The sequence below is a fragment of the Siphateles boraxobius genome, unplaced genomic scaffold (assembly GCF_051911475.1).
Source record: "Siphateles boraxobius isolate OS27281-9 unplaced genomic scaffold, OSU_SipBor_1 41, whole genome shotgun sequence".
NCBI classification, from domain to species: domain Eukaryota; kingdom Metazoa; phylum Chordata; class Actinopteri; order Cypriniformes; family Leuciscidae; genus Siphateles; species Siphateles boraxobius.
In genome coordinates this window covers 585,001-605,000 of record NW_027509042.1, presented here as the reverse complement: position 1 = coordinate 605,000, position 20,000 = coordinate 585,001, and the positions used below count along the sequence as shown (strand labels likewise).

The following is a 20,000-nucleotide window of genomic DNA, read 5'->3' as shown; positions in this document are numbered from 1 at the left end:
AGCCGTTTTACATGTTTTGTTATACGGACTCAACTCATTGTTTTTAAAGTCAGTTTAATAATTTAAGTTTAATTGACTTAAACTTCCAATTTTTTACAGTGCATATTTATTCAAATTTTACACATCTTGTTATTTTTGCATGGGTTAAGTCATAATATTTTCTTGTTTATTGGATTAATGGATGGATGTATTATTGATCATGAGAAATCAATGGGTTGTTTCACCTTCTCCCCATGAGAGAAAGTCTAAAAATCACTAACAATTAAATATAAGTAGAAACAAGCACTACAAACATCTGTTTTCTGGCCGGCGCTACAGGGGAACATAAAGAAAAGCTTGATTACCAGAAGAACCGCTGCAAAAACGACATAAATAGAGCGTGTTTGTCGTCTTATGGAGCTCTACTTTTCATCTCTTCTGATGTGTGTTGCCATGACAACGTCTCAGCTAACAATGAGTCCCATCAGTGTGTGTGTGTGTGTGTGTGTGTGTGTGTGTGTTTATCACCATCATCCTGTAACAGCGCTTCTCCTATGAGGATGATGATGATGATGATGATGATGATGATAGAAATATATATAAGATACTGCATTTTTACTTTTTACATTGTGACATTATATCAATTAATATGCATTATTCTCTCAGATGTTGATGGACTGGTTTGATCTGAGATTGATGAGAGATGATGTGACGTATAGAAGGTCGTGACCCTGCAGATCATCATCAGCACAGACTGTTATTGTGCAAGTTTTTATCAGTTCATGCATGCGAATATTGCTGGAAAGCGAACCTATGATCTTGGCATTGCTAGATGGTGCATATATATATTTATATATACATGCCTATCTATCCAGTTTGCTTGTTCGTTTGTTCAATTATTAGTTAATTCATTTGTTAGATCATTATTTTGTTCGTTAGTTAGTTCCTTAAATAGTTAGTTTGTTCATTAATTTGTTTGTTTGTTAGTAAGTTTGTTTGTTAGTTTGTTCGTTAGTTTGTTAGTAAGTTTGTTTGTTTGTTAGTTCATTAGTTTGTTCGTTAGTTTATTAGTTTATTGGTTAGTTTGTTAGTTTGTTTGTTAGTTTGTTTGTTTGTTTGTTAGTTCATTAGTTTGTTCGTTAGGTTGTTACTAAGTTTGCTTGTTTGTTAGTAAGTTCATTAGTTAGTTCGTTAGTTTATTAGTTCATTAGTTAGTTAGTTAGTTAGTTAATTGGTTTGTTTGTTAGTTAGTTAGTTCATTAGTTTGTTAGTAAGTTTGTTTGTTTGTTTGTTAGTTCATTAGTTTGTTCGTTAGGTTGTTATTAAGTTTGTTTGTTTGTTAGTAAGTTCATTAGTTAGTTTGTTAGTTTATTAGTTCATTGGTTAGTTAGTTAGTTAGTTAGTTAGTTAGTTAGTTAGTTAGTTAGTTAGTTAGTTAGTTAGTTAGTTAGTTAGTTAGTTAGTTAGTTAGTTAGTTAGTTAGTTAGAGTGTTAGTATGTTTGTTCGTTGGTTTGTTATTTAGTTGGTTACTTTGTTAGTTTCATTAGTCTACTTCGTAGACGTGTGCAACATCGCTTTTTGCCTGCTTATATCATGCAAAGAAATTATGAACACGTGAAAAAACAAGAGAGAAGATGTTTGAGAAGTATTAAAGTTAAAGGTTTACTGTTTTTATCTGACTTTTTGATTGTTTTTCAATGTGATTTTTGGTTAATTGTATTGAATCCAATCAGGTCCAATTTGACCCAGAATATTATGATTGTACGCATATTTTGAACACATCAAGGTTTAAAATGCTTCCCTGAGAACATCTCTCGGTTTACTGACTGCAACAAAAAGTTCTTCCTCCGTATCTTTGTCTTATTTTCCGGTACAAATATCTAAAGATTCTTATATCAAGGTACGTTTTATTGGAGAAGCAAAATGACTGAAAATATTAAGTCTTGTTTTCTGGAAAAAATCATCAAATCATTAAAGTAATAATAAAAACCTCTGTCAGTTGGAGCAGAAAAATAAACTCAAATGAAAAGGAAAACTTGTTTCTTGTTTTAAGCACAAACTCACTTAATTTTGATCAGTTTTATCAGTAAACGACACTTAATATCTCCAGTTATGCTGCATCTCAGTGTGTGTGTGTCATGTTTTGAGCTGGAAGAGCGTCATGTTTCAGGTTTTGTCAGGTGTGTGTGTGTGTGTGTGTGTGTGTGTGTGTGCGTTTCTAAACCGCTGTGTGTTTCTGTGTCTTTTGAAGGTTGTGTAGGAGTATAAAACATGTTGACAGGAAACTGCAGAGTAACACGCTCACTTCAGCAAAAACTGCTAATCGTAGTGGATGGTTTGGAAACTGGAGAGAAGAAGTAAAATTTTAAATTTCTTGAAACTGCAGAACATGCAACTACTCTGAAACTGCAGAGTGTCTCAATAAATTGAGTCAAAACTGGCGCTGATGTTCCACCGAATAACAGTCAGAAAGTCTTTATGTGTGTATTTTACGAAGCAAATGCTGTTTAAGGTTTCATACACTGTAAAAAAAAAATTCCCCATATTTCCCCACTTCCTTCCTATCTGATGTTGTTGTTTCTCTGAATCTGATTTACTCTTTATCATAATTATATTTAATTGAACAGTGGGCTGATTAGTCAATGTTATCATGAATACTGGATTATATCTTGTAAGTAATAAAATTAGCAGTTGTGTGGGAGATACAGGATTCATTTCTACATTAGTTCCTCCAGTGCTTTCTGTCATTGTCATAGTCATCTTTTTACTTAAAGTACTAGTAATGTTTGTGTGTAAAGCTGCTTTGGGACAGTACGTATAAAAATGCTTTACAAGTAAAATGAGTTTTAAGCATTATCAGTGATTTGACTGTAAGAAGTTGCTGAAATTCTCCACTCTTGTGTTTTTGTTGCAGATGTTTCTAAACCGCTGTGTGTTTCTGTGTCTTTAGAAGGTTGTGTATGAGTATAAAAAACATGTTGACAGGAAACTGCAGAGTAACACGCTCACTTCAGCAAAAACTGCTAATCGTAGACGGTTTGGAAACTGGAGAGAAGAAGTAAAATAAATAAATTGAGTTAAAACTGTCGCTGTCACGATGTTTCAGAGGGGCTGATGTTCCTCAAATAACAGCCTTTATGTGTGTATTTTACGAAGCAAATGCTGCTAAAGGTTTTATACACTGTAAAAAGAAATCTGTTAATATCTTTAAAAAAATATGGTAGCAAAAATTACATTTTATTTACAACTTTCATTTACAGTAATATATAAAGATTTTTAATATTCTCTCCAAAGCTGCATTTATTTGATTAAAAATACAACAACAAAAACTGATATATTGTGAAATATTATTACAATTTAAAACATCTGTTTTCTATGTGAATATTATAGTAAAATGTAATTTATTCCTGTGATTTTCAGCATCATTACTCCAGTCTTCAGTGTCACATGATCCTTCAGAAATCACTATAATATGATGATTTGATGCTCAAGAAACATTTATGATTATTATCAATCTTGAAAACAGTTGTGGACAATTTTGTTCAGGATTCTTTGCATCAGAAATATGCTAATTTACCAAAATACTAAAATCTGCTTTTTTACCTTTATAATATATACTGACAATCATCTTAAAGACACAAGTAGTAAAGAGGCATGTGAAAAATCAAAGTCTTTTCCATAAGCTGAAAATGCTAAACACCACACATGACACTAAAATAGTGCAAAAAACATTCATTTCACAACATAAGATGGAACATAAAACCCTAATGTACATAACTGATAACAAAACGTGTCATTTTCTATTAAAAACCATCAAGGTCTGACACACAAAGAGTACTGGGAATGACAGATCATGATTTACACTGTAAATTATAAGATGACGTAAAAAAATAGTAATAAAAAAAATGTCACTTCCAAAAATAGTATTTTACTGTATAATTCCATGATATAAATGAGTCGGGGAACGTCCCCAATTAAGCAGCATTTTTACAGTATTTCATATTTCAAATAAGTTTCATATTTTAGTGTTCCAGGCAGACAGATTAATCTTTGTTAACATTTGTGAATATATAATACTGAATTTAACATGCAATTTTATGCTGACTTCATTTAATCACCAAAAGGAGGTAAAGTTGTGTTATTTAAGTGAGTTATGATGAATATGACACGCGCGTCTCTCATGTGACAACATTGTCCTGTAAAACTCAAGCCTTGTGTTTTTTTTTTTTTCAAGGAAAAAACGTTTGAATATGTAATTTTGGTGATCAAAGATGAGTTTTAAGGGATACAATTATTGACTACAGGGGACTTTAAGAAAAACTGAAAAGGTGCTTGTAATTTTCTGCCAGGATACTATCCGTTAATTTGAGTGTGTGTGCGCGCGCGCGTGTGTGTCTGTGTGTGTGAGTGAGTGAGTAGAAAGAGAGAGAGAGACTGCAGATCGTCTTCGCATCGCTATTGGCTTCTTGTTCCTCAGCGCCGCGCACCTCTCGCGCGCAGTGATGCTCGCACCTGTCCCGACCCGCAGCATCATCATCATCATCATCATCAGCAGCGGATCTCCATGACGACAGCTCTTCCAGCATGGTGCAGAAATCCCGCAACGGCGGCGTGTTTGCCGACGCCCCGCCGGCCGAGAAGAAGCTGAAGGTGGGCTTCGTGGGGCTGGACGCGGGCGCGACGGACTCGAGCCGAGACGGCGCGTTGCTGATCGCGGGCGCGGACGCGTCGAAGCGCGGCAGTATCTTGAGCAAACAGAGATCCAGCATCTCCGGGAAGAGGCCGCCGAAGCGCAACGCGTTCTACCGACGCCTGCAGAATTTCCTCTACAATGTTCTGGAGAGACCGCGCGGATGGGCGTTCATTTACCACGCTTACGTGTGAGTCTCTGCACCTTTTTTAAGTGTTTCTTCTGCTGATGGCCATCAAAACAAAGAGCTTCTCAAACCTCTGTGTCAGTCAGCATCTCCTCACGCGCTTGGCGAGATGGTTCTATCTGTAGAAGAACTGTTTTGAGCATCACTGGAACAAAGCTTCTTTAATATTAATAGTTCAGTCAGGAGCCAGATCTACCTAAAAAAAAACCTTTTATAGATTGTTTAGTATCGATTCTGAATGTGCCTTGTGGAAAAGCGCTTCATGTTTAATATGTTTGGCAGGATTGTTCTATTAATAGATGATGTTACTTTCCTTCCGGTTGTTTATGTGAATATCTGCACCTTTAAGTGTTTCTTCTGCTGACGGAGATCAAAACAAAAGCTTCTCAAACCTCCTGTGTCTGTCAGCATCTCTTCACGCGCTTGGCGAGATGTTTACACTTATTTATTCATTCACAGATTAGTACAACACAGGTGCACAAAGTGCTTCACAGTAAAGGAGAACAATCAATAAAGAAAAAAATACATAAGGCACACTTGAAACCCGTTCTCACACTCTCAGAAAAAAAGGTACAAAAGCTGTGACTGTGGCGGTACACCTTTGTACCTAAAGAGTGCATATTAGTCCCTCAAAGGTAGACTATTGGTACCACAAGTGGACATATTAGTGCCTAAATGGTACATATTACAACCCTTTTGTAGGGTACCGTCCCAATGACAGCTTTTGTACCTTTTTTTCTGAGTGTAGCACAGTTTAGTGCAACACGGGTGTCCCAAAGTGCTTCACAATAAAGAAGAACAACCAATACATAAAGAAAAAAATACATAAGGCACACTCGAAAAACCCGTTCTCAGCTTTAACAGATGTGATTTAAGCCTAAATTTGAAAGTAGTAGTATCTAATGGAGACGAGGAGATCATGTTTATCTTTTGTCCTTCTGACAGAAGACCTGATTCTCTGATCTCAAGGATCTGGGGTTGAGTATATGTTTACAACGTGTTGGACATGTACAAATGTGCCTCATCGTGAAGAGCCTTAAAATCATGAATAAGAATCTTACACGATTGTTCTAGCTGTACAAGAACAGTTTTAGGCATCACTGAAACAAATCTTCTTTAATATTAATAGTTCAGTGTTGATTCTGAATGTGCCTTGTTGGAAAAGCGCTTCATTTCGCTAAAATTGGCTTTTGGCTTGCTTAGTTGGGGACATTTAATTTTATATTTACTAATATTATTACAACATTATTTTCCTGTTATCTCTGTAAAGCTGCTTTGAAACAATCTGTATTGTAAAAAAGCGCTGTATATAAATAAAGGTGACTTGACTTCATGTTTAATATGTTTGGCAGGATTTTTTTCTATTAATAGACTTTTCTTCCGGTTGTTTAAAGCTTTGTTTAGTTGAATACATAATTTGCCCTTTTATTCTGAAATGAATCGTTCTTCATGACAGAGAATTGTTTTCTGCTGCACTTTTGATGTGCATTTAATGCATTTTACTGATTTTTAGCATTAGAAGATTTCCTTTTTGTTGCTTATTATATAGTTCTAAAAAGATTCCTTAAAGCTTTTTTAATAGTTCGGTTTAATCGAGTTTAATAGGCTGATGTTCAAAGATCTGTCATGCTTCTGTTGTGCATCTCATGCAGTTCCAGATGTTTATATTGTTCAGCGTTATATCGCTCTGAAAGCTGGCTTTTAATAGTCATTCAACCAGGGAATCTTTCTCATATTGTGTTCAGGTTGTAGGTTCCCGTTACAAGCCAAATAAACCCAATCTGACGCTGTTTGGAGGCACATTTTATGTTTGTAAGATATTTAGTTTCATTTTTCCTTGTCCTCATCTTGGCCAGAGCTCATGTGAATGTGAACCTGGATTTTCAGTTAAAATCCTGCAGAATGTGGTTTCTCTTTCTCATCTCAGACCTGGATCCTCGTGTCTGTAACTCGTGTTATAAACAGTCAGAGCGACACACCGAAGGCTGAATTACAAACGTCTGCGATCACCAAAAACACGTATGCACTGTTTAATCAACAGCGATCACATCCGATCAGTTTATGCGTCAAATTACCCTCACAGTCGAGATCTGGCAGCACTTTAAGATCATCTGTATCATGTATAATAGTGTGGAGTTTGATCAAAAGCAGTTATTCACACACCTTCAATATTTCTCACATTAACACAGTTTATTCACTATAGTTTAGAAAATGGTAATAAAATATGACAAGAACTCAGTTGATGTGTCACTGGTTTTGTCCGTCCTTCTGTTAGACTCTCACACATGAATTATGTCGAATATCTGTCAGCGGTTAAATTTAACTACACAATTAGATAATACCAGTTTAGCTCAACCAATCACCAAGCAATGCTTCATGTTGTTCAGTCTGTGGTGTAAAAAGGTGCATTAGCAATTACAGAAAAAACACTTCAGCAAAACATGATCAGCTCAAAGTGTCCGAATCATTTTTGTTCACAAATTTTTATAAATTTTACTGGTAGTCACTGTATGAAAAATATTTGGGGGATAATATTTCACAGTTTACTTTATTTTGGTCTCCTCACTTACATAAATGAACTATAGTGTCCTGAACCCACTAGTAAAACAATATGAAAAATGATATCTGGTGTCTGGATAAGTTTAGATGATGTATGTTTTAGTGATATCAGCCGCAGATGTGGCCCTGTATCTTGTAATAATCTCAGTCCATTTATTAAAGTGAATGTCTGTCGCTGGTTTCAGCACCACCGCACACGGACAGCTCCTGTGAAACACATCCATCCTGATGCCCCGTTTACACGAAGGGAAAACGCAGATATTTCCCTGTGGTTTGGCCTCTCATTTACGCGAAAACCCCGTTTTTATCACAGAAAGCGATTATTTCTAAAAACTCCGGCCAAAGTGGAGATTTCTGATAACGCCGGTTATGTGCCCGTGTTAACTGGGAGAAACGGGGTTTTAGGTTCTCAAACGTCACATTATGCGCCAGAAAATGCTTAACTTGAGCGCCGTAGTTGTTGTCGATTCTGATTGGCCTGCATTGCTTTTATCCTTCTCCCTACACCATGGTTTGGCGTAGTTATGATGGCGCTCGGCGGCGTATTTATGCTGGTTGATGTAAATGACAGCTTTTTTGAAAACGATGTTGTGTGGTATTCATTTCTCTAAATATCATGCTATGTGTAAATGTGGCCTGAGACACACACGCAGAACACACACATCTTCAGGCCCTGTTTAAAGGCCTGGGTGTCAATCATTAGATGCAAACGAACCAACGCAACTTCATTATAGAAAGATGCACAAACATTGTAATCAAAATTAAGTTTGATCAGATGAATGATATTCACATATTTAAAGTGAAGAGATTTTTTACATTTCCGACGTTTTTTGCATTGGTATCTGAAGATTTACTATGTAAATCATGATAAATTGTTGCTGTTTGATTTATTTCAGAACTGTTTGTAAAACTAATGAATGTTAAAAGACTTTACTGTCTCAAGCGCAATCGACTCAATATATTTGTGTGTGTGTGTGCGCGCGTGCGTGTGTGTGTGTGAACTCTGCAAATGAATTTTCACTATAGTCATTGACTTCCATTCATTTTCTATTGAATTGATTGAATAACGATTGAATTTTTACTTAGAATTCCAATTAGAGAGCTCTACAATTAAATTCTTACTAGTAAAAATGCAAGTTCAGAGCTCTCTAATTGAATTTTTACTATTAAAAACAACACATTAAAGATATGTATAATTACAGATCTCTGTTATTGAAAGAGAGAGCTCTGCAACTGCATTCTTTATAGAAAGAACTGAATTAGAGCTCTTTAATAATAAACGTTAATAGTAAGAACTGCTCTCAATTCAATTATTTTCTATTATGATTTATCTTTTTTTCCCCATATTTCCCCACTTCCTTCCTATCTGATGTTGTTGTTTCTCTGAATCTGATTTACTCTTTATCATAATTATGTTTAATTGAACAGTGGACTGATTAGTCAATGTTATCATGAATACTGGATTATATCTTATAAGTAATAAAATTAGCAGTTGTGTGGGAGATACAGGATTCATTTCTACATTAGTTCCTCCAGTGCTTTCTGTCATTGTCATAGTCATCTTAGTTCTCTTACGAGAGTATCTCTCGTACTGCGTAATATCTTACGCTATGGGGAAAACCTCTTTTCCACGAGATATTGAAGCCAAAAATTATCCTTTAATTTTGATTAATGTAAAACGCTGTGCGGCAGCGTGCAGACATAGGCAAGACGGCTCGCGCGCCTATTGGCTGCCCTGCGGCAACAGCAGCAAGCCTATCGAGAGAGGCCCTGCGTGACGTGACATCCAATGGGGGTGCTTCGCGCCCATTTCGTCGCGTCCCGCCAGAATAGGCGTGGCCTTGGCCTATAAATACGCTCGACAGGCTGATACAAACTGGTTTTCATCGCTGAAGCGAACCAGCGCTGTTGTATGCACGGCATGATACGCAGTACTCGTTCCCTCTCTAGAGAGAACCGAGGTTACGTTAGTAACCGAGTTACGTTAGTAACCGTCGCGTCCCGCCAGAATAGGCGTGGCCTTGGCCTATAAATACGCTCGACAGGCTGATACAAACTGATTTTCATCTCTTCAGCGAAGCACAACTGCATCGCTGGATCCGGAGTGAGAAGCCGCGCCGTCTGATAGTAAGCCTTCTGCGGGACGAGCCTTCGAGCCTGAAGCCGCTGGCCTTCACCTCGCCGCCTTCAGCCGCCGTACCTGCTACGCTTTCCGGCGTTAATATCCTTTTTCACTGCTAGAGTGTGTGTTCGCCGTCGCGACTCACACTCTCTCTCTCTCTCTCTCTCTCTTTATCTAAAAGAGCAGCGTCTTTTTGAAGACGCTTCGTTCCTGTGGAACTATTGCCATGGTGACTCTGAGGACTTGCCTGGCATTTTTTCTCCGAGTCTGCACTCCCGCCCGCTGTAGTGCCGCGCCGCAAAGCGCCGTATTCAGCGGGTCCTCGAGCCTTCTCCAGCCCGTGAAAGCTCGCCGGTTCGCCCGCCAGCTTCACCAGCTTCAATCGAGTCGCTCACTGACGGACAGCGCCGCCGCTTCCGCCATTAGTGACGACAAGATAGCTGCATCTGTAGAGGAGGCCAGCTGCTATATCCCCGCGTTGGACAGTGAGGATTGGGCGAGCTCTGTGGGTCTCCCCCTTCTGCCCGCGAGTCGTCAGGGAAACGGGCCAGCATCAAAACCGCGGCTAGCTTTCTTTACGTTATAAGAAAGCTACCCCGCCCCCGCCCCCCGTGGGCATGCGTCACCGGCAAAATGAGGAAAGAGTGTATTTTTAGTCCCGCCGAGGCCGGACCAATCTCCATTTCTCAAACATATCTCAGCTCCTCTTAGTTTGAGCGGCTGAAAATGTCAATATTGCAGCAATGAGCCTGTTGTATAACACGCACGCCTGCAAACAAACGCCAACACACACAAAACTGTGATGACGCTCTATTATGTGCTCGAGCTATTTTAGGCTGTGTTTCCCCCTGTGGCTCAGTGGCGAAACCTACAGCCATCGCACGGGAGACCCGTGTTCGATCCCAGCTCTCGCAGCAGATAAAATTTAGTCTCGCCGCGGCCAGACTTGCACTGATACTTTTTGCTTGTTCAGTTCCAAGAAAATGTGACTGTTCCAGTGTATTTTGCAGTAAACAAGCCGGTACCATGGCCCGCTTGCCTGCACACAAATGCCGTTTCCACGGCGACCCAGAAAAATCATATAAGCAATGTATTTTCTGGTATTCCGGCCACAGCCGATGGTGTTATGAGTGTAATAAAATACCCACAGCCCAGTGTTCATTTCTACACACAAACACAGCCCGCCAAAGTGCAGGGCTCGCACATATGAAATCGACTCATGTCAATTGTGCATTAAATGTAGTGAATGTGCCCACAACCCTGTGCCCACAAACACTACACACTGCATGTGCCACGTTTTCTGTAAAACGATACCAACACACATACAGTCAGCTAAGACCCACGGTGTTTAAGTCTCGCCGCGGCCAGACTCAACCGAAACCTCTCGCTCGTTCAGTTCCAAACAATGTGACTGTTCCAGTGTATTTCGCAGTAAACAAGCCGGTACCACAGCCCGCTTGCCTGCACATTAACGCCATTTTTACGGCGACCCAGATAAATCCAATAAAGAGTGTATTTTCTGGTGTCCCGGCCAAAGCCGATGGTGTTATGAGTGTTGTAAGAATGCCCACGTCACAGTGCCCATTCCCACACGCAGACACAGCCCGCCACAGTTCAGGGCTAGCACAAATAAAATCGACTCATGTCGATTGTGCAAACGTAGTGAATGTGCCCACGACACAGTGCCCACAAACACTACACAGTGCGTGTCCCACGGTTTCTGTAAAAACGAAACCAACACATATTCAGTCAGCGCAAGCCGACGGTGTTTTCAGTGCAGTAAATGTGCCCGCTGTCCCGCGCCCACATTCACTCACAGACACGCTGAACCCTACGGGGTTTGTCCCGCTCGTTCTCTCTCCACAATTTGTCATAGAGAAAGCGAGTGCGAACAGGCTGCCCGCCGTGATCGGCGCGCCCCCCGCCTCGCACACTTTAAACACTTTATTGTCTCAGCACACCGAAGCTCTGCAGCCGCCGCTGTGCCGCGGCCAGAGCCCGGATATCATTCTGCCTCTAGCTATCCACGCGAATGCATGGGCAATGCTTCCCGGGGTATCAGAATGGGTGTTGAACACTATAAAGAGAGGCTATTCGCTACAGTTCGCTCGACGTCCCCGCCATTGCACGGCACGTGTCGAAACCACGGTGGACAACGAAGTATCTCATCTACTTCGAACCGAAATAACGAAACTACTGAGCAAAGGGGCCATAGAACCTTTATCTCAGGCTCAGAGCGAAGGGGGTGTATACAGCAGATATTTTCTGGTACCGAAAAAAGACGGGGGTCTCAGACCCATTCTAGATCTGCGACAATTGAACAAAGCGCTTCTGAAACGCAAGTTCAAAATGCTGACAACCAGCAAAATCCTCGCGCACGTGCGCCAGGGAGACTGGTTCATGTCAATAGATCTGAAAGACGCCTATTTCCAAATACAGATTGCGTCACGTCACAGGCGATTCTTGAGATTCTTGCTGTCTATGACAGCACGTCTGTCGCCGGAGCGAGGACTGAACTTTCAGCGCGCCGTGAAATCCTTCCGCCGCGGCTCTATAGTCCCGCTCAAACGGTTTCAGAAAATGCTGGGCCTCATGGCCTCAGCATCCTCAGTACTTCAGCTGGGCCTGCTTCGCATGCGCCCACTGCAGTTATGGCTGAAAGCACGAGTTCCGCCCGGGGCTTGGGCCGCTGGTCTGTTTCGCCTCAGGGTCGACAGGAAATGCGTCTCGGCTCTGAAACCTTGGAAAAAAGCCGACTGGTACCAGTCAGGCGTGAGTCTGGGGACTCCCTCGAGTGTGATGGTGGTGTCCACGGACGCCTCCACCTCGGGATGGGGAGCGCTGCTCGAGGGCAGACCGTTCTTTGGCCAGTGGTCAGAACGGGAGAAGCTCCTACACATAAACTGTCTAGAAATGCTGGCAGTAGACAACGCGCTAAGGCGCTTTTGTCCCCAGATAAAAGGCCGCCACGTCTTAGTCCGGTCGGACAACATGTCAGTGGTGGCGTACATAAATCACCAGGGCGGCGTCAGGTCCCGAAGCCTTTACAGGCTGACGAAACGCCTCCTGGACTGGGCTCAGCACAACCTGCTTTCACTGAAAGCAGCGCATGTGCCTGGTCACCTGAATCTGGGACCAGACAGACTGTCCAGAAACAATGTCCCAGCAGGAGAATGGTCGCTGCACCCGCAGGCGATCCAACTGCTGTGGGAGACATTCGGCAGAGCGCAGGTGGACCTGTTCGCGTCCCAGGAAAACGCTCACTGTCCGAACTTTTTCTCCAAGAGCAGGGATGCGCTGGCCCACGTATGGCCCCGACGCCCACTCTATGCTTTTCCCCCCGTCTCGCTCCTGCCTCAAGTGCTGGAACGAATCAGGGAAAATGGATGCCCAGTGCTGCTCGTGGCTCCGCTATGGACGAACCAAACCTGGTTCCCAGTTCTGATGCAGCTGACCAGCACTGCCCCGTGGCCGATACCAGTGAGGAGAGACCTCCTCTCTCAGGCAAAGGGCTCGATTTGGCATCCTCGCCCGGAGTTATGGTCCCTACAAATGTGGGCCATCAACGGGTACCCGCTAACCTCCCGGAGGGAGTGTTAAACACGATCACGCAGGCTAGGGCCCCGTCTACTAGACGGCTCTACTCCTCGAAATGGTCAGTGTTCTCTACCTGGTGTCAAGCTCAGGGCTTTTCACCCGTAGACTGCGGGGTTACGGAAGGGCTCTCCTTCCTTCAGGAGCTGCTGGATAAGGGTAGAACCCCGTCCACGCTCAAAGTATACGTGGCGGCCATAACGGCGTTTGCAAAACCGACGTCTGGCCAGTCACTGGGGAAAAACGACCTCGTCGTGCGATTCCTCAGGGGAGCTCGGAGGCTGAGTCCTTCCAGACCTCCCTCAGTCCCTATGTGGGACCTTTCTACGGTTCTGGAAGCCCTGAAAGGTGCCCCATTCGAGCCAATCCATTTGTCAGACATGAAGCACCTGTCTTTCAAAACGGTATTTCTTGTGGCTCTTGCTTCAATAAAGAGCGTGGGGGACTTACAAGCGCTTTCAGTAAGCGCGTCCTGTATGGAGTTTGGGCCTAATGACTCAAAAGTCATACTCAAACCAAGGCACGGGTACGTGCCAAAATCCCTCAACACACCGTTCAGGGCCCAGGTTATTTCCCTGTGCGCCCTCCCGGTGAACAATGAGGAGGCGGATGCTAATCTCCTTTGCCCCGTTAGGGCGCTGAGAGCTTATGTGTCCCGCTCGTCTGTCTTCAGGCAGACCGAGCAGCTCTTTGTTTTGTTTGGCGGATACTCCAAGGGACTGGCCGCATCAAAACAGAGCCTATCCAGATGGATAGTCGATGCCATAGCGCTGGCTTACACTTCTAAGGGCCTGCAGTGTCCTTTGGGTGTCAGAGCGCACTCCACGAGAGGCGTGGCCTCTTCGTGGGCGTGGTCTAGTGGGATTTCCTTGCATGATATCTGTATGGCGGCGGGCTGGGCCTCGCCGTCTACATTTATAAGGTTCTATAACCTAGAGGTTCCCGCCTTACAGGCCAAGCTGCTGTCGGTCTAGAATTCAGTACTATCTGTCCCGCTGCGCCGGCGCAGAATGCTGAGTTTTGATTGAGTATCGCTCACTGATCGATGGAACAGCTCCATGGGTGTTGAATAGCCCGTACTTTTGCCCAGTTCAGGCTGAACGCGTTCACCCTGTCTGCGGGATATACTGTTGACATTACTAGCTCCTATGGGATGCTATTTCATGGGGAATGATGCTGGTAGCCTCTCTTCTCCGACTCTCTGTGAGCCTACGGTGATTATGCACTATATGAGCCCCGGGCTACTGCCCTTGGGACTTTGGTGGCGGATCCCAGTACGCACGGCGTCTTACATTGTGTTCCCCATAGCGTAAGATATTACGCAGTACGAGAGATACTCTCGTAAGAGAACGTACTCGGTTACTAATGTAACCTCGGTTCTCTCTAGAGAGGGAACGAGTACTGCGTATCTTGCCGTGCATACAACAGCGCTGGTTCGCTTCAGCGATGAAAACCAGTTTGTATCAGCCTGTCGAGCGTATTTATAGGCCAAGGCCACGCCTATTCTGGCGGGACGCGACGAAATGGGCGCGAAGCACCCTCATTGGATGTCACGTCACGCAGGGCCTCTCTCGATAGGCTTGCTGCTGTTGCCGCAGGGCAGCCAATAGGCGCGCGAGCCGTCTTGCCTATGTCTGCACGCTGCCGCACAGCGTTTTACATTAGTCAAAATTAAAGGATAATTTTTGGCTTCAATATCTCGTGGAAAAGAGGTTTTCCCCATAGCGTAAGATATTACGCAGTACTCGTTCCCTCTCTAGAGAGAACCGAGGTTACGTTAGTAACCGAGTACGTTTTACTTAAAGAACTACACTCTAAAAAATTCTGGATTGTTTCAACCCAACTTTGGGTCAAATATGGACAAACCTAACTGTTGGGTTACATTTTTTAATTACATTTTTAACCCAACATTTGGGTTTGTCCATATTTGACCCAAAGTTGGGTTAAAACAACCCAGCATTTTAATGTTTGTGTGTAAAGCTACTTTGGGACAGTACGTATAAAAATGCTTTACAAGTAAAATGAGTTTTAAGCATTATCAGTGATTTGACTGTAAGAAGTTGCTGAAATTCTCCACTCATGTGTTTTTGTTGCAGATGTTTCTAAACCGCTGTGTGTTTCTGTGTCTTTAGAAGGTTGTGTATGAGTATAAAAAACATGTTGACAGGAAACTGCAGAGTAAGTCGCTCACTTCAGCAAAAACTGCTAATCGTAGACGGTTTGGAAACTGGGTTAGGGTTAGTAAAATAAATAAATTGAGTTAAAACTGTCGCTGTCACGATGTTTCAGAGGCAAGGGAAAAAACACAAGTAGTAAAGAGGCATGTGAAAAATCAAAGTCTTTTCCATAAGCTGAAAATGCTAAACACCACACATGACACTAAAATAGTGCAAAAAACATTCATTTCACAACATAAGATGGAACATAAAACCCTAATGTACATAACTGATAACAAAACGTGTCATTTTCTATTAAAAACCATCAAGGTCTGACACACAAAGAGAACTGGGAATGACAGATCATGATTTACACTGTAAATTATATGACTTACTTTTTCACTTTCAAAAATAGTATTTTACTGTATAATTCCATGATATAAATGTAGTCGGGGAACGTCCCCAATTAAGCAGCATTTTTACAGTATTTCATATTTCAAAATATGTTTCATATTTTAGTGTTCCAGGCAGACAGATTAATCTTTGTCAACATGATTGTGAATATATACAATACAGAATTTAACATGCAATTTTATGCTGACTTCATTTAATCACCAAAAGGAGGTAAAGTTGTGTTATTTAAGTGAGTTATGATGAATATGACACGCGCGTCTCTCATGTGACAACATTGTCCTGTAAAACTCAAGCCTTGTGCGGCCTTTTGAGCGCTTCTGTCTTTCTGCAGCCACAGCCAGCACTCACTGATTAATACTCATCATTATAGTGTGTGTGTGCGTGTGTGAGTGTGTGAGTGTGCATGTGCATGTGCGTGAGTGAGTGAGTGAGTGTGTGTGCGTGCGTGCGTGCGTGTGTGTGTGTGTGTGTGTGAGGTGAGTGTGTGTGTGCGTGCGTGTGCATGTGCGTGAGTGAGTGAGTGAGTGAGTGAGTGAGTGTGCGTGCGTGCGTGCGTGTGTGAGTGAGTGAGTGAGTGACTGAGTGAGTGAGTGAGTGTGCGTGTGTGCGTGTGTGTGTGTGTGTGTGTGAGGTGAGTGAGTGTGTGTGTGTGTGCGTGCGTGTGCATGTGCGTGAGTGAGTGAGTGAGTGTGCGTGCGTGCGTGAGTGAGTGAGTGAGTGAGTGAGTGAGTGAGTGTGTGTGCGTGCGTGCGTGCGTGTGTGTGTGTGTGTGTGTGAGGTGAGTGTGTGTGTGCGTGCGTGCGTGTGCATGTGCGTGAGTGAGTGAGTGAGTGAGTGAGTGTGCGTGCGTGCGTGCGTGCGTGCGTGTGTGAGTGAGTGAGTGAGTGAGTGAGTGAGTGAGTGAGTGAGTGAGTGAGTGAGTGCGTGCGTGCGTGCGTGCGTGCGTGCGTGCGTGCGTGCGTGCGTGTGTGTGTGTGTGTGTGAGGTGAGTGTGTGTGTGCGTGCGTGTGCATGTGCGTGAGTGAGTGAGTGAGTGTGTGTGCGTGCGTGCGTGTGTTTGTGTGTGTGAGGTGAGTGTGTGTGTGCGTGCGTGTGCATGTGCGTGAGTGAGTGAGTGTGTGTGACCTCTCAGCTCAGGTGTGAATCAGGCACCACCATTTAAGTTTGCTGTGAAAAAAGCAGCATGGTCTCAGGCCGACAGAGACGTGTTCGGGCAATCTGCCCTGCGCCGTCACTGACACACACACTGACACACACACTGATTCATGAGCTGGTTTATATGGAGCTATTCTTGTGCCACACATTATAGTGATGAAGGAGACGTACACCTCATAAACACCAGCTGGAGGTTTTTTCATGCATTTATATACGGTGACCGATACATATCATGATACTGAACTCACGATAAGATATTATTGCGATAATCCAAGACATATGATGAAAAGTTAAAAAAAATATTTACTGTGTGTTTATTAAAATGCTAAATTTGGTATCATATTGGGAGTGTAAATGAATAGACTTGGTGCTGTAACCCAATGCACAGGATAATAGAGACACCAGAATAACAATATTCATGATTCTGAAGCTGAAAATACTGAATTATTTTAGATGAATATTCTTGCACTCTTTCATATTTAAAATAATGTAAGCCACTGTTTACTGGTAACATCTGGCATTATAGACCCATTGCATTATTAGACATTATATATTAATGTAGTACTGACACTAAAACTCTAAAAACTAGATTTTTTTCTCACATAGTAATTTTTATTTTATTGTGAACTATACAAAATACATATTGTCACTATCCAGGATACACATTTTTGCATTGCGATATATTGTTACACCCCTATTTATTCCAGCTTTTAGTGTTGATGTGAATGTTAGATATTTCATAACTGATTTGTGTACAAAAGATGAGCTCTTTCTTTACTCCCTTTCTTTTTCTATACTGCCATTTATGTGGCATAACCTTGTATTATAATTGTTCATTAGGTTGTATAAAGGCTTGAAAATATTATGATTAATGGGAATGTACCCGACCAAAAGCTTGAAATAATCATATTTTTAATTAATTACTCATAACTGTTTCTTGATCATCATATCATCATATTCTACTGATTTCTGAAGGATCATGTGACACTGAAGACTGGAGTAATGATGCTGAAAATTCAGCTTTGATCACAGGAATAAATTAAGGGTTGTAAAGCCCAGTTTTATGGGTCAAAGAACAAACAAACGTCCTATTAGAGGGAAAACATGCAGGATAAATGAAGGACTGGATCTGGTTTCTGCGGAGTAAAACGATGCTCTTGCTGTTTGAATTGCAGCATCTAAAAGCTGCTATTTCAGTCACACAGCAGCCACAGACGATGCTGTCGGCAGAAACATGAAGTCAACATGAAACTGCATTTGTAACTCATTCTACCGTTGTATAATGACATATTTTCTGAGTGAACCTGGATTAAGCCGTCTGTCTTGGTCTTTGTATAACATTATATATATATAACATTATTTTGGCCATTAAACCTCCTGCCGATTGCAGCTGCTCTGGTCATTAACGTGAGCCTGTGTTTGTAACAGAACGCCTCCATCATTTAATTTACACACAGATCAACTAAATGTAAGATGTGCATGTTTGTGCTGGCGAGAATCGTGGAGCATCAGAAATCACAGAGACTTGATGACTCGACTCTTGATTTGAGCCAGTAAGAAACTGTCATTGGAGTGCAGATAGACGAACCCAAAAGCAAAGTGAATGCTCTACAAACAATTTATTGAAGACAAAACAGAAAACAAAACCCACAAGGGGGCAGAACAAGAGGCAACAAGCAAGACTAAGACTAGATGATAAATAAAGACTTGACTAGGCAAAAACTAATAATAAAAACTCACAATACATTAAACTGGATACTAGACAAAGTACTCACAGAAGTGTACTATAAAGATAGACACACGATGATCAATGATAGACAGAGTTTAACAGTGAACCGACAGAGAAACACAAGGGAGTTATAAAGGGAGGCTAAAAATGAACAACAGGTGAAACTAATATGGTAATAATTACAAAACGAGGATAACAAGGGGGCGGGGTTAGAAATGACAACGCAAGCACATGGCCCAAACAAATGGCCATGTGCTGAACATGAAAACATGGGACTGTCATGATTCTGCCTCAAGACAAGAGAATATCAGGAACAAGATGGCAGAATCATGACAAGAAACCACCTAGCAACCACCTAGAACACCCTAGAAACCACATAGCAGCAGCCTGGCAGCTTTTTGTTCTTGCATCTATATTATACTCAATTTGTTGTGTTGAGTAATTGAAATTTAAACACAGGGCTACAGAGGATCTAAAGACTTTTTTATCCTAAAAGAATCGAAAGTATCGAAAGTACCCCCCCCCCCCCCCCCCTGCAAATCAGGTTTATTGTCACAATGTACAGACTTTCAGCGGTTTGCAATGAACAAATCAAACAAAAGTAATTGAAATAGATCAACACAACAAATGATTCAAGTGCATCGATTCTATATATATATGTGTGTGTGTGTGTGTGCGTGTGCGTGTCTGTGTGTGTGTGTGTGTGTGTCTGTGTCTGTGTCTGTGTCTGTGTGTGTGTGTGTGTGTGTGTGTGTGTGTGTGTGTGTGTGTGTGTGTGTGTGTGTGTGTGTGTGTGTGTGTGTGTGTGTGTGTGTGTGCGTGTGCGTGTGTGTGTGCGTGTGTGTGTGTGACACCATCAATTACTCATGACGCTCGTGCTGTTGAACGCGTTTAGATCTTGATTCACGCTAAGTTATAAAGGTTGGATCAGCATTTTATTTTATTTTTTTAAAACCGTTTGTTGTTCATGATTTCCAGCCTCTCTGCACAGATCAGACTGAAATGCTCTGGTTTTAACATTGTGAACTGGAAACAGGAAAACCGAGTCGTTTTGTCCATCTTCTGTTTTTATAATGTTTTAATGTGTTTCTGCTCAACAGTCCTGCATTTACTTGTTCAAAAAATACAGTAAAATGTTTTAAATATTATTACAATGTAAAACAGCTGTTATGTGAATATATAGTAAAATGTAATTTATTCCTGTGATCAAAGCTGAATTTTCAGCATCATTACTCCAGTCTTCAGTGTCACATGATCCTTCAGAAATCACTATAATATGATGATTTACTGCTTTCACAATATTACAGTTTTTTTACTGTGTTTTTGATTCCAAACTTTTGTAGTGTATGTATATGCCAACTGGAATTATAGTGCATCATACACATATCATACTTCCTTATTTTTTAACTCAGGG

General features: G+C 41.9%; 1 protein-coding gene across 3 annotated transcripts in view; it reads left to right on the top strand.

The window, feature by feature from the left end:
• Positions 1-4,385: 4,385 nt before the first annotated feature.
• Positions 4,386-20,000, top strand: part of kcnq2b (potassium voltage-gated channel, KQT-like subfamily, member 2b) — a 57,997-nt gene continuing 42,382 nt past the window's right edge. For 2 of the 3 annotated variants that reach the window (XM_077197657.1, XM_077197656.1), the window contains exon 1: positions 4,439-4,860. In XM_077197657.1, the coding sequence (XP_077053772.1) occupies positions 4,565-4,860 (296 nt within the window). In that variant the 5' untranslated portion in view covers positions 4,439-4,564. Of the gene's footprint in view, positions 4,861-20,000 lie in introns of all 3 variants that reach the window. The other variant, XM_077197654.1, reaches the window with a different exon arrangement.